This window comes from Schistocerca cancellata, chromosome 4 (assembly GCF_023864275.1).
Source record: "Schistocerca cancellata isolate TAMUIC-IGC-003103 chromosome 4, iqSchCanc2.1, whole genome shotgun sequence".
Classification (NCBI taxonomy): domain Eukaryota; kingdom Metazoa; phylum Arthropoda; class Insecta; order Orthoptera; family Acrididae; genus Schistocerca; species Schistocerca cancellata.
In genome coordinates, this window is record NC_064629.1 from 689916553 (window position 1) to 689930519 (window position 13967).

General features: G+C 38.4%; 1 protein-coding gene across 1 annotated transcript in view; it reads left to right on the forward strand.

Moving 5' to 3' along the window:
• Positions 1–13967, forward strand: part of LOC126183556 (uncharacterized protein KIAA2013 homolog) — a 171651-nt gene that overhangs the window by 118736 nt on the left and 38948 nt on the right. Inside the window, exon 9 of the mRNA XM_049925635.1 lies at positions 5059–5198. Coding sequence (XP_049781592.1) covers positions 5059–5198 — 140 coding nt within the window. The remainder of the gene's footprint in view (positions 1–5058; positions 5199–13967) is intronic.

A 13967-nucleotide genomic window follows, 5' to 3' on the forward strand; every position in this document is an offset into this window, starting at 1 on the left:
AATCTTTTAGAGATCATGTCATTAAAGGAAATCGTCTACAAATTTGATGGGGATCATGATCGCTTTAATCAATTTTGGTTAATCATCATTCAAGGTAAGAGTGGACATGAAAATTTGAAGAGATTTTTCATGCTTGCTTGCATTTGCTTCCATGACAGTGATAGCCTTGAAAGAGATTTATCGGACAACTCCTCCATTATTTTTGAAAATTTGACTGAAGCCTCTCTTATAGCCCTTTGTACTATTCACGATGTTATCAAGGTTGATGGGGTGTTGGATCTATACCCATCATAAAGCAGTTATTACACAGCTTCTGAAATCACACATAGTAGGTACAGTGAAGTAGAAGCAAAAAAATGAGCAACTGCGAAGTCGTCAAAAGGAAATGAGAGAAAGGGGTAATAAATTAGAGAAAATTTAAGAGAACTGCAGAATCAGAAAGCAAACATCAAGGAAAGTGCTGAGAAAGAGGCTTCTCAGATCAAATAAGAAATTGTATCACTAAAAAATGCCTGCTTGTGACTCCATTTAATGTTAATACATGTGTTCCTAACAAAATAGTCTGTTACTCTACTTTCCACAACAGTTTTGTCCAAACTGTATTTTGAATTTTATTCTTAAATCTCTTTATAAAAATTGTAAATTTTTACTGAAGTGTATATTGTTCTTTGTTTTATGTCTGTGTGTGTTCCCAATAATTGATTGTTTGTAATGGAAACATTTTATTAATAATACTTTACTTCCTCTGCAACAAGTTTCATTGTGCTTTTCAATTTTTAAAAAATCCCTTTGACACTAAATTCTGTTGTCAGATCGTGGCATGTTTTTTTTTTTTTATTCTTTTAACTCAGAGTATAGACCCCATAATATTAATATATATTGACAAAACTTCTAGATTTTATCATAAAATTGATAAAAATTGTTTAGGGACTAAGGCTTGCCCCTTTTGTTAGAAACTCAAAACTGAAAGAAAAAAAGGGAAATGATATTCCTCAGAAAAGAGCATGTCTTGACTGATTTGGAGGTCCCAACAAGAAGTCTGTTCCCTTTGCACTAAACAATAAGCTTCCTCTGTTCCACAACAGAAACTATTGATCCAGATTAACTCTTTCATTATAACACCAACAAAATTGACATTGGCAGCAATTATCCATTCGCCCATAAGACTGTAAAGTGATGGCAGAAACTTTGTTCATCCAGTTATCACCTTCTTTTAATAATTTATTTTGCATGAAGAAAAAATTGCAAAAATCTAATCCTTGGTTGGCTGTGTGAAGGCAGTGGGGGAGAAATAGACAATATGTCTTCAGTGTAATGGAACATTTGTGTATCTGTTTCCAGAAGATGTTCCAGTTACTACAAACAAAGTAAATGCAACTTAGTAGTGTAAAACATATTAAGATTGAAGGAAGAAAGGCTTCAATAAGCATATGTAGAGTGAAGCAGATGGTGGTGTAAGGAAAACAATATCAGCATTTGTGTAGAACAGTGTTTCTGAGATTTCTGTGCAAAAGTTAACTATCAAACAATGGAAACTCCAGGTAGGAATATCATCAATGTAGGAAACGACAGATTGCTACTTACCATAAAGAAGGCACATTAAGTTAAAGGCACAATTAAAAGACACTTATGTAATGCTTTCAGCCACAACTCCCATCAGTAAAACACACACACACACACACACACACACCACACACACGCACACACACACACACACCATTCATACATACAAGCAAACACACACACACAAGCAAACACACCTCTTGCATACTTGACTGCCAATTCTAGCATCTCGGGCCAGGCATTCCTGTCCGAGATGCTGCTACCCGTGGTCATGTGTGCATGAGATGTGCTTGCTTGCGTGTATGATGGTGTGTGTGTCTCTTTTGCTGATGGAGGCTGTGGCCAAAAGCTTTATGTAAATGTCATTTTTTTTAAATTGTGCCTGTCCACAACCTACCATGTCTTCTTTACAATAAGTAGCAATCTGTCTTTTTGTACGTTGTTCAAAAGTAAACTATATTTGGTTCATAAGAGTAGTTCTAAAATGTAAAACAGTTATTTATGTGTTTCACTGTTTTATAACCCATGAGCAAGTATTGTTTATTCAGCCAAATGAAATGTAACATAATCATCTGCAAGTTTCATTTTTTCTTTTATTCATTTTCCTAAAATAAATATGTAATCCCACATTATTCTCAAATTTCTCACTTTAATGCCCCAACAAATGAGTTCCTACATTATTTCTTAGTTTCATAGTCCTGTTTAATAGCAACCTCAAATTATACCAATTTCAGACCTAATTACCTAATGCATACAGAATAAAGAATGCTAAAGATGGCAAAGATATGCAGATCTCAGTTGAAATACCCTTCCGCTGCCAGAAGCCTGTGTGGAAAGACTTTAAGTATTGCAGCATTGTCCTGTTGCAAGACTTCTCCCAGAATGCTAGGAAATTATTAATCTGTGTTAACTCTGTAAGTGGTAAACAATTTCACGTCCAGACACTTATTAGTGGCTCAGATTAAAAGACAGTAGCTGTCGAAAAATCTGAAACATTTAATTTTGTCTTTAAGTGTTCCTTCACAGAGAGAAATCACTACCACTTAACTGCAATACTACTGCAATGCTGGGTTATAGATCAGCAAAAGTGCTATTACAAAGCACCTAAATTACTAATGGGAACAAACACCTGGGTCCTAATGGATGCCGCCTCCTGTTCGTTATGGAGTTTAGACATGAAAAGTTTCACTGTTAACCACATTTTAGCACAGGTCCATGGATTAGAGAATTGTTTACATTTATTGGTAAGGAAGACTGATCTCACGCCATCTTACAAGAGGTGGCCAGGCTGGGGTAGTGGGGGAGGGAGGAAGGGAGGGAGCGAGAGAAAGAGAGAGAGAGAGAGAGAGAGAGAGAGAGAGAGGGGGGGGGGGGGGCAGAGAGAGACTCAGAAGAACTGATCTGCAAGACCACCATGCTGTATCAGTCACATATATATCATACAGAAGTCTATAACATATTCTGAGTTTAAACAAAATGACCAACATGGAATAAAATTACCCTCTCTTTGAGTACCAACATTGATTCGAAAACACTAATTGTGTGAAACCCAACTTGTGCACTTTGTGAATTATATTGTAAAACCCATGGCTGGGACTACTCAGAGTCAGTTTTACTGGACTTTAAAAATTTAATGCCACACTAGTGTCTACTAAAGGAAATATGTGAGATATGTAGTTAGGTTTGTAACTGAGTGAAGAACTGGCTGACAGAATGTACCACACCCTGAGGGGAGCCTTATCTATGCACATAATGTAAACTTCAGACATTCCCCTGAAAAATGTTATGAGTCTGATATTTTTTAATGTTAATACGTTAATTGCATACAGTATAACATTAGTTACTACCTCAGACATGTTTCAGATGACACATTTGTCTGTGAGGAAGTGTTATCTTGTAAAAATTTCAATAATATTCAGTGAGAAAGCATGAGGATGTGAAGTAGAACAGTCACATAAGTTGTTCACTGAGAACACAGATTTGCATGGTACTGGGAGCCTGAAGCCTGTATGATTAATGAAGTTTAGGCTGATATATATATTAAATTAAATCATTTGTAATGCAGATTGTAAACTTGTGTTTGCAAAATGATTAATCCTCAGTATAATACAAAAAATGAAAACTGAATCTGTGTTCATGTAACTATTATGCCAGATGAAGAGTGATTGTTGAACACATCAAAAATTGAATTACATGTAGAAAGGTTCTGTAGACTGCTCTAAATCATCAGAGCTATAAATAAATAATATTATTGAACATTGTGGAACATTCATATTCAGAAGGAAGAAAAGCATATTTATCAATGACAGTGTACTGAGAATAACAGGAGATGGTGATAGAATGGAAATACACTTACATGTCACAGATTGTGTGTCCTATATTGAGACATTGATCAAGTGTGTGGGACCCATATCAGGGTGAAATGACATGGGTTATCCTGCATGTACAAAAAATAGTTGCTGGCTTATTTGTCTCATGGAAAACAGAAACAGAAATGCAGAAAAATCTCACTTGAAGAATGATACATAATATCTCGTTAAAACATCCAAAAACAGGTATTTAGGGAAGAATTTAAGATTGTCCTCCTGCCCCTTCCTTCCCTACATACTGTACCATTCCTGTGGGGGATCATGAAGATAAAATTGACTGAAAACAACTGACACTACTGCTGCTATGCAAGTGTTTGTATCACCTTTCACCTTTGAAAGGGACAGAAGAGAACCCTAACACATGATACCTTATAAAACATGCTCTGCCATACAAATGGTAGTGATATGTGGAGTATAGGTTTAAAGATAATTTCCATAGCATTAGCTTCCCTTGTGCTTTTACTCAACGGTCTGAATTTTCTCAGCTTGAGATGCACTGCTGCACAGTTCTCTTTTTTCCATGTTTTGAAATTATGAAATAGGGTTATAACACAGTGTTAAGAAAATGTCAGCCATGCATTTGTTCATTATTTGTTTCTAACATCTTGATTGAAGGTGGAAACAGATCCTATTTCCTTTTGTGTTTGCAAGTCCGCAGGTCCCTGAACAGTCACCAATATGTTAGAAATTTGTCACTCACCTCTGTAATTAAAAATCCAGAAGATTCCATTAGAAAATCAATTCCTGAGCTTGTCTTGTGCCCCCCCCCCCCCCCCCCCCCACACACACACACCCCACCCCATGAATCACTATCGCCTCATGCATTGACACAATATCATCTCGCGTTATTGCATGTAATTGAATTGTTTCAAGGATGTTATAATTTCTAACTGGTAATATATGTGAAAGACAGCTGAAATTTAGTGCTCCAATACATTGTGGTAGTGTTGATTTACAGAATTTTAATATGAATGGTGATATTTGTTGTGTAAATGTAAAATGTTACTAAAGAATTTGTTTACAAAATATATGCTTTACAGATTCGTATGCGCACCACATCCAAGTGAAGCTCACTGTTTTCCACTCACTGCTTGCTGCCTTCACTGTTTATTGTTCCCTGTTTTAGGGCTGCCATAACTTACTCAAAGCAGGAGCTCCTGGTGTAATGCAAGCAATGGTTTTGAGTATTGGAGGCCTTCGCTTTAGCAACCAGCATTTAGAATTGAACATGCATCCAAGTGACATTCATAGAGAATATGTCTTCAGGTGATTATTGCATAAATAATATTTATAAGTACAGTTATTTTATAATTTTTCATCTAATCATTTGACTTTTTGCTGACAACATGTTACTGAAATGAAAGTTCCCTGTTGTTATGTATGCTTTGGGGTAAGTAAATTGCACTGCACTTATAAAACTGTCTATTTGCAAAAAGTTGTTGGCCACAAATGCAAGTGACAGATTGCAAGTAATTACTCTTAGGATAAAGAAATTTCACTCTATCATGTTCTGTATGCATAAGGGTGATTAGTTATCAGTGTGCAGAGACTTACTGGACTACACTACGAACATGAAAGATAATATGCACCTGCTAAAATTAGTTACATGTTGGATACGCAGAGGTTAATAGTATCAAAATTTAAGAATCTTTTGTTGTACATTTCGCTTTTTGTCATGTCATTATTCACTCTCTTGTGTATAGGCAAGAATGCCTCCGGATATTCCCAGGAGTGAAGAATTCCTTTTATATCAGACATTTATTCAAAGAGCTTTCTCGTATTTTACTAGCAATGGAGATATGTATCCCAGTTGTGATACAGTTTTGTATTACGTCATAAAAAAGCACTCCCCACCCTTCTTTTTTTCACTATCTTATGAGTTGAAGTATGTTCTAATTCATGATACATGATACACAGTGCTACTTCTTTCCTCCTTTTACAGTGTTGCAGATCCTTTTTCATCCCAGTGATATTGAAGAGAAGGGTTTTGGTGTTACTCTTTAGTAATAGGCACAGCCTTCTAAAATGGCCTAGTAGTAGCATTACTTTGATTTGATACTGCTTCTTCTCATACTTAATTATCTCAAAAACTGTTATTAGGGAAGTGTACTGTTGATTTACATAAAACAATAATTACACATTGTTGTGTAACTGTAGCACATCCATTATCGGGATATGATGGATATGTTTTTTAGCCAACATGTTTTATACAACTGTGTTTCATGTCCTTTGTGTGAAACATCATAACAATTTTTTTCAGTTGCTTCGATTCTGTTAGAATCTTCAAATAACTGAATTCCATGTATATAGGTGTTTGATGAGCTGTTTTCTTGCCATGCAATTATTTTTATTCCTTTCTGGTGATCTGCTCTTGTGTTGTTATCTTTGTTTCATTCTGAATTTTCTATGAGTTCTATGTAGGTATTGTAAACCTTGTATAGCATTACTAAACATCTGAAACTATAAAGACACATAATTTGATTGAAACTGAATCATTTAGTGCTCTGTTTTATCTCGGATTATCATCATATTTTTAATATCTTTAAATTGCAGTGTAAACTGTTATGATTTAAATAATGAGACACTGCACCAGTTAAATATTTTTTCATGCTTAGCATGATGTGTTTCGAGAATTTATTCTCAGTGTCAAGTGCATTTGTTTACATAAGTATTTTATGAGATGAGATGTTTGCATGTGAATTTTCTGTTTCTTTTCCACTATAGTCATTGTCTTGAGGTCATAAGAAACCGTGCCTTCTACATTGTGCAGAATACCACTCACACAATTTGCTTTTTAAATTGAAATATGTTACAGAGATACAAGGACATGCTGAAAAGTAATGCCTCTGAGTTTCTTATGTGGAAACTCTTAAAGCTTTTTAAACATAACAAACATTATTAACATTCCACACCTTTCTTATTTATTTCTCAGCATGATCACCCTGGTGATGAACACATTGCTCCCAATGAGAGACCGGTTTGTTGATACTGCCACTGTAGAATGTTTGACTTTTTTGACAGAGCCACAACTTCACCTCTGCTTGCAGTGCTGCATCACCATCAAATGAAGTTCTTGAAGGTGTTCTTTATGTTTTGCAAACAGATGAAAATCAGATGGGTCAGTGAACCCAAGGCGTCATATTGTTGCAGTGCTCGTGTGTGGTCTGCCATTGTCATGCTGAAGTAGAGGGTGCTCCATGTGTGGACAAACTCTTTGAATTTGTGCTTTCAGTTCTCTCAAGGTGTCTTACATACCGACATAGTTATTTTAAACACCAACACCTTACACACTACAATTCAGAGCCCTGTGGTGGCAGAGGGTTGCAACTTTTGTCAACAAAGTGGAAAAGCCAACCGAGTAATATGTGTGACATGCAACATCTCAACCAATATTAAGAACAGAACAAAAAAACTGGGGGACATTACTTTTCAACACCCCCTCGAAGTATGAGAGTATGATTCCACAAAGAATGCAGATACAGTCAGAGGTGTTTCATTTTCTGTGGATGTGTGTTTATAGTTGTCAACTATAAATTTATTTTACCATTACTGACTTTTTACATTATCGATTATGCTTTATATTCTGTTTTGATGCAAATGTTGAGCAGAGTCAATGAAGAACTGAACATATTTATATAATTTACTGCCGCTATTATATACAGGAGAAACATTTGAAAAAATTAACTGAGTCACTATCTAGTTTGTCATTTAGAAATGTTTTCCCCTGCTTTTAGTGGTATGCAAAAATTTTCAGCTTTTCCATTAAACCCATTTTATATGACTTCTGGAAGTGCTGGAGTATCTTAAAACTTTCTTTTATGTTTTTGAATGATTGTCTAGTGGTGTGTGTGTGTGTGTGTGTGTGTGTGTGTGTGTGTGTGTGTGTGTATGAGTGCGCGTGCGCGCACCTGCGTGTAAGTAATGGGGTCAAATAAAAATCCTTGCACCAGGTGGCTGAGCATTCCATGTGGAGTCTCCCAGCCTTTAATACCATACAAACATTTCATTATTCTAATTTCACAGTGAAGTTAAACATGATGCCACTATCTGTAGCTGGCTCTTTTTCGAGGTGACAATAAAAGAGATCACAGGCCAAAAAAACAGATTCTGTACAAATTGCTGTGCAGCCAGATGATTTTGTTGTTGGACTGATGAAACCTGCTGCGGTTTCCAGAGAAAGTTTTGAAATACTGGCTTACTTATAGAACTATAAATGTGTCAATGATTTTTTCCTATCAGAAAACATAAGCACTACACACTATTAGGGAATTAACACGTTACTGCTACAAAGCCCCCCGGTGGACACAGCAGAGCCTGATGCCACACACCTTGTGCCTACCAGCAGCTCCAAGCTCCTCTCTGTTTATTACAGTATAACTTTCGAAGATGTGTTTGTAATACAATCACAGTCACGTGCATATTGTCAATGAAACATATACTGTGGATGAATGTAGCCTGTAAATGCAATCTTGGGTTGTTAGGGTGTTATGAGTTTAGCCTTGGTCATGGTTTGTGCTCGTTAGAGTTCTACTTGGTGTAGATTACTAGCAGTCCATTGCCATCAAAATTACCAACACAGTCATTGTCATTGTCATTGCCTTTGTTATCAGTTTCATCCACAAACATGTCATCTTCAATAGAAAACTCATTAAATGCTGGACCATTGACATCAAAATCTGATTATTCCAACGTCCTCAATTATTCTTTATTAGTGAAACCTGTAATTCTTTATACTTACAGTGTTGTTCTATCCCACCAGTTGATGGTATGGGATCCATTTGAGCTAAAACCATTTATGCTGTATCACGTGATAAAGCAAATCTCACTGTTCATACCAAAATATAATTTAGCAGTCAACTTTGTAATGCAAACAGATGGGTGTTGAAATTTAATAACAATTATTAATAAAAACGTTGTTGAAAGTAAAGTTGCAAAAAAACAAAATTCAAAATGTTGAACAAGGTATTGTACCCAATTCCCTGAACACTGGAGACAACTCAGTCGAGAACTACACATTAAGGCACAGTACTGCACTATATACTGGACTACCGTATTTACTCGAATTTAAGTCGCACTCGAATCTAAGCTACACCTGAAAAATGAGACTCGAAATCAAGGGAAAAAAAATTTCCTGACTCTAAGCCGCACCTGAAATTTGAGACTTGAAATTCAAGGGGAGAGAAAAGTTTTAGACTGCACCTCCAAATTGAAACAAAGTTGGTCCGTTGTAACATGAGACACAATTGTGGTCGAACGGATGAAGATTCAACTATAGTAGTTTGGTTCAAGTCGTAAGCTTAACAGTTAAGCTATACCAAGTCACCATTGCTATGTGTCAGGTGCTCCGTCCGTATTTATACGGCTACCCTTTCTTTTTCATGTGCTTCATCTGGTTTGAATCAGTTGCTTATTTTGACCTGATCTGATCAGTGCCATTCTCTTTGTTATAGGTGTTTACATCACTCTAAGCTGAAAATGCATTATTGTACTGTGTCATGCTTTGTTTGTTGCATTCTGATAATAAGTGTTTACGACCTGTCACCACTTGCGGCATGGCTTGCTTTTGTGCGCACTACTATGGCTTAAAGAAAAAAGAAAAAAAAAAAAGAGGAATTGTCTCATAAGCGAAACAATGGCAAGAGACTGCAATTTTTTGTTACTTACACTGCTGCATTCTTTGATAATGTTCAACAAGAACCGAATAATAGACTGCATATGATAGAAGATGTTCTGAACGAGAGTTTAGCAAAAAATTTTCTCCGTTTGAAAATCTTTTCAGACGCCTCTTTAGTACATTAAATTTTGCACAGAAATTAGATTCAGCTTAGATTTAAAAATCCAGTCAGCTGCTGTGCTTCATTTCTGACTGTATCACTATTCAGCATAACAATAATACGAATATAAACATGATATGATATGTGTATTCTTGTGCGTTTGCTGTTGTCTCACTCTAGTTTTGTAGTTATTAGGCAGACAGGATTTAAACAAGATAGCAGCAAACACGAAAGAATACATGGCATAATGTTTACATTCTTCTACGTTTTCTTTTAATTTATTTACTAATGCTGAGGTTTTGGCGCGAGTATTTATCTTTGTGCCTGCAAAGCATGCCTGTGTAGTGCTACATATATTCGATGGCAGAAGTTAGTTGTATATTCGATAGCAGAAGTTAGTTGTAGTGGCACCTACCAATATTTTTCAGAACTTCCACTTACTTTGCACTTGATTCTAAGCCACAGGCAGTTTCTTGGATTACAAAAACCGGAAAAAAAGTGCGGCTTAGATTCGAGTAAATACGGTAAATAGAAGGGAGTGTGTAGAGGGTGGCAGGCACATGGCAGTGGCACTGACCACTAAAGCATACTGAACTAGCTTCGTACATAACAAACTTAGCCAAGCTAAGGTTGTTGAGCTGCTTGTTACTAACCTAAGCTTCGTCAAATTACAGATATTAACAATGTTACAGCTTTCTTTATTTCTTTTGTATTCGAACTGACATGATTCACAAAGGTGATGAATCACAATTAGTACAAGCTGATTGAGAATCTTAATGAACAATGCTGTACATACTGACACAGTATAACTTCAGGTTTGTAAATATAGTAAATGAGTGTTCTGATGCTACATTAGCATAAACAGAGAACTTGAAATCTTTGGAGATGAACACAACAGTTGCAGAGGTGGTTGGTCTTTTGGACTAGCATTCAGAGCAAGTTTACCAATCCTATGTAAACTACAACAGATGAGATGCATTATGGTGAAAAGTTTCTCAACTGCCTGTCTTCCAGGTAGTTGCTCATGTACGAGGCATATGCAAAAATAAGGGCAATTTGTTTGTATTTAAATTGTGAAAACTGAGAACAAAGTTTCCTGAATGCAGTGCAATCCAATGATTGTTTATGAAACTGCAGAACTCACCATTTTGATTCAGTAGGTTGTAAATGAAAATAAATAACAACACTTTGAAAAATAGTACAAAGTGAGTACAGTGCTTAGAATTTTATGTGCAAAAGGATGTACAGCTGCAGGTATTTTTCAGGAGCTGTGCCCAGTTTATGGCTTACAGAAATGAGTGAAAGAAAGGTTCAACAATGGTGTTGAGACTTTAAAAGTGGCTATACAAATATGCATGATGATGAATAGCAGAAGGTGGCAGACCAGTTGTGAGAACCAATGAAATCGTGCTTCAAGGGGAATAAAAACTGCAATCTCATCAGTTGATTATTGATGCTCTGGCTGAATTTTTTCATGTTGGCTGCACAACTATTTATATGGTTTTCATGGAAAAATTGTGTGCATGAGGGAGGGGAGGGGGAGGGGAGGAGGAGGAGAGTAATCATCATCAATGACAACACACATTGACAAGCCCTGCCTGTATCGAGGAGCGGAAATCCCTACCTGTATCAAGTGGCACAGTCAGCATTTCTATTGGGAAGTTTTTGACTACCCACCCTACAGCCCTGAAAGTGCATCCAGCAAATGTTATCTCAAGTTGCACTTGAGACAGTGACCTGATGCGCAATGGTTTGAAGATGAAAAAAAAAAAAAAAAAAACACAAGACTGTCATTGTCAACCAGTTAATTCGCAGGTGGAGAACTTTTATGCAGAAGTCTTGAAGAAGTTAGTGCAGTGTTGTGAAAAGTGCTATGAAATAAACAGTGAGGACGTGGAATTGAGAAGTGGGTTTGTACCGACCTAATAACACCACTGAATTTTTTTCTAGGGAATTTTCTCTCTCTCTCTCTCTCTCTCTCTCTCTCTCTCTCTCTCTCTCTCTCTCTCTCTCTCTCTCTCTCTCTCTCTCTTTTTACAGCCGAATAGTCCTTACTTTTTGAAAATGCTTCATGCCTCCATTAGGTAAATTCATCCTAAATGTTAACTAAACTGAAAAGTTCAGGACAAGATGACATTGAATTCTGTAATGTATGAAATCCAAGGCTGTGTGCCACTTTATTGATGTATGAACTTCAGTATATCACCATTTACAAGTAAGCTGTACATTACTGAAATAATTGATGTTTAGAAGAGAGAAACAGTAAACTGTGACTGGTAAATGTGACATGATGTTCCCCCTACAACAACCCAGATGGGATGAAATAACCTTAAAGTGTTACTTTGTAGCACATAGCATTTTTATAAGTTTATTCTACTTGAATGACTGAACTTTCAGTATGTGCCAATTAGGAAATTAATCTGTGATATAAAAGTGTGGTTGTAGGTTTTTGTATCAGCATGACATCTTCCAGATAAGTCAGGAGTTGTGAAACATACACTTTGTATAGCTTTGTGTAGTGACAAACATATGGGATTTCTGGTGAAGAAAAACTTTGCTTATCTCTGTTGTATCTTAATCAGACAGACAGAATTATGTATCTAATATTGCCTTTCAGGTCTCGCATTAATGTTCCTTTTAATGTGTAATTTATTTAGTGACATGGATTTGTGGAACTGTGGCTGAGGTTTTTCAGTGATTGGCTGGAACATTTTATATGATATTTTGATATGCTGTTTATCATACAGGTGTATGCTCCACTGACAGAGATAGGTGACAGATGGTGAACTTGTTCACACAAGTGACTTAATAACCTACACTCCTGGAAATGGAAAAAAGAACACATTGACACCGGTGTGTCAGAACCACCATACTTGCTCCGGACACTGCGAGAGGGCTGTACAAGCAATGATCACACGCACGGCACAGCGGACACACCAGGAACCGCGGTGTTGGCCGTCGAATGGCGCTAGCTGCGCAGCATTTGTGCACCGCCGCCGTCAGTGTCAGCCAGTTTGCCGTGGCATACGGAGCTCCATCGCAGTCTTTAACACTGGTAGCATGCCGCGACAGCGTGGACGTGAACCGTATGTGCAGTTGACGGACTTTGAGCGAGGGCGTATAGTGGGCATGCGGGAGGCCGGGTGGACGTACCGCCGAATTGCTCAACACGTGGGGCGTGAGGTCTCCACAGTACATCGATGTTGTCGCCAGTGGTCGGCGGAAGGTGCACGTGCCCGTCGACCTGGGACCGGACCGCAGCGACGCACGGATGCACGCCAAGACCGTAGGATCCTACGCAGTGCCGTAGGGGACCGCACCGCCACTTCCCAGCAAATTAGGGACACTGTTGCTCCTGGGGTATCGGTGAGGACCATTCGCAACCGTCTCCATGAAGCTGGGCTACGGTCCCACACACCGTTAGGCCGTCTTCCGCTCACGCCCCAACATCGTGCAGCCCGCCTCCAGTGGTGTCGCGACAGGCGTGAATGGAGGGACGAATGGAGACGTGTCGTCTTCAGCGATGAGAGTCGCTTCTGCCTTGGTGCCAATGATGGTCGTATGCGTGTTTGGCGCCGTGCAGGTGAGCGCCACAATCAGGACTGCATACGACCAAGGCACACAGGGCCAACACCCGGCATCATGGTGTGGGGAGCGATCTCCTACACTGGCCGTACACCACTGGTGATCGTCGAGGGGACACTGAATAGTGCACGGTACATCCAAACCGTCATCGAACCCATCGTTCTACCATTCCTAGACCGACAAGGGAACTTGCTGTTCCAACAGGACAATGCACGTCCGCATGTATCCCATGCCACCCAACGTGCTCTAGAAGGTGTAAGTCAACTACCCTGGCCAGCAAGATCTCCGGATCTGTCCCCCATTGAGCATGTTTGGGACTGGATGAAGCGTCGTCTCACGCGGTCTGCACGTCCAGCACAAACGCTGGTCCAACTGAGGCGCCAAGTGGAAATGGCATGGCAAGCCGTTCCACAGGACTACATCCAGCATCTCTACGATCGTCTCCATGGGAGAATAGCAGCCTGCATTGCTGCGAAAGGTGGATATACATTGTACTAGTGCCGACATTGTGCATGCTCTGTTGCCTGTGTCTATGTGCCTGTGGTTCTGTCAGTGTGATCATGTGATGTATCTGACCCCAGGAATGTGTCAATAAAGTTTCCCCTTCCTGGGACAATGAATTCACGGTGTTCTTATTTCAATTTCCAGGAGTGTATTTGTATTCAGAGTTTGTTTG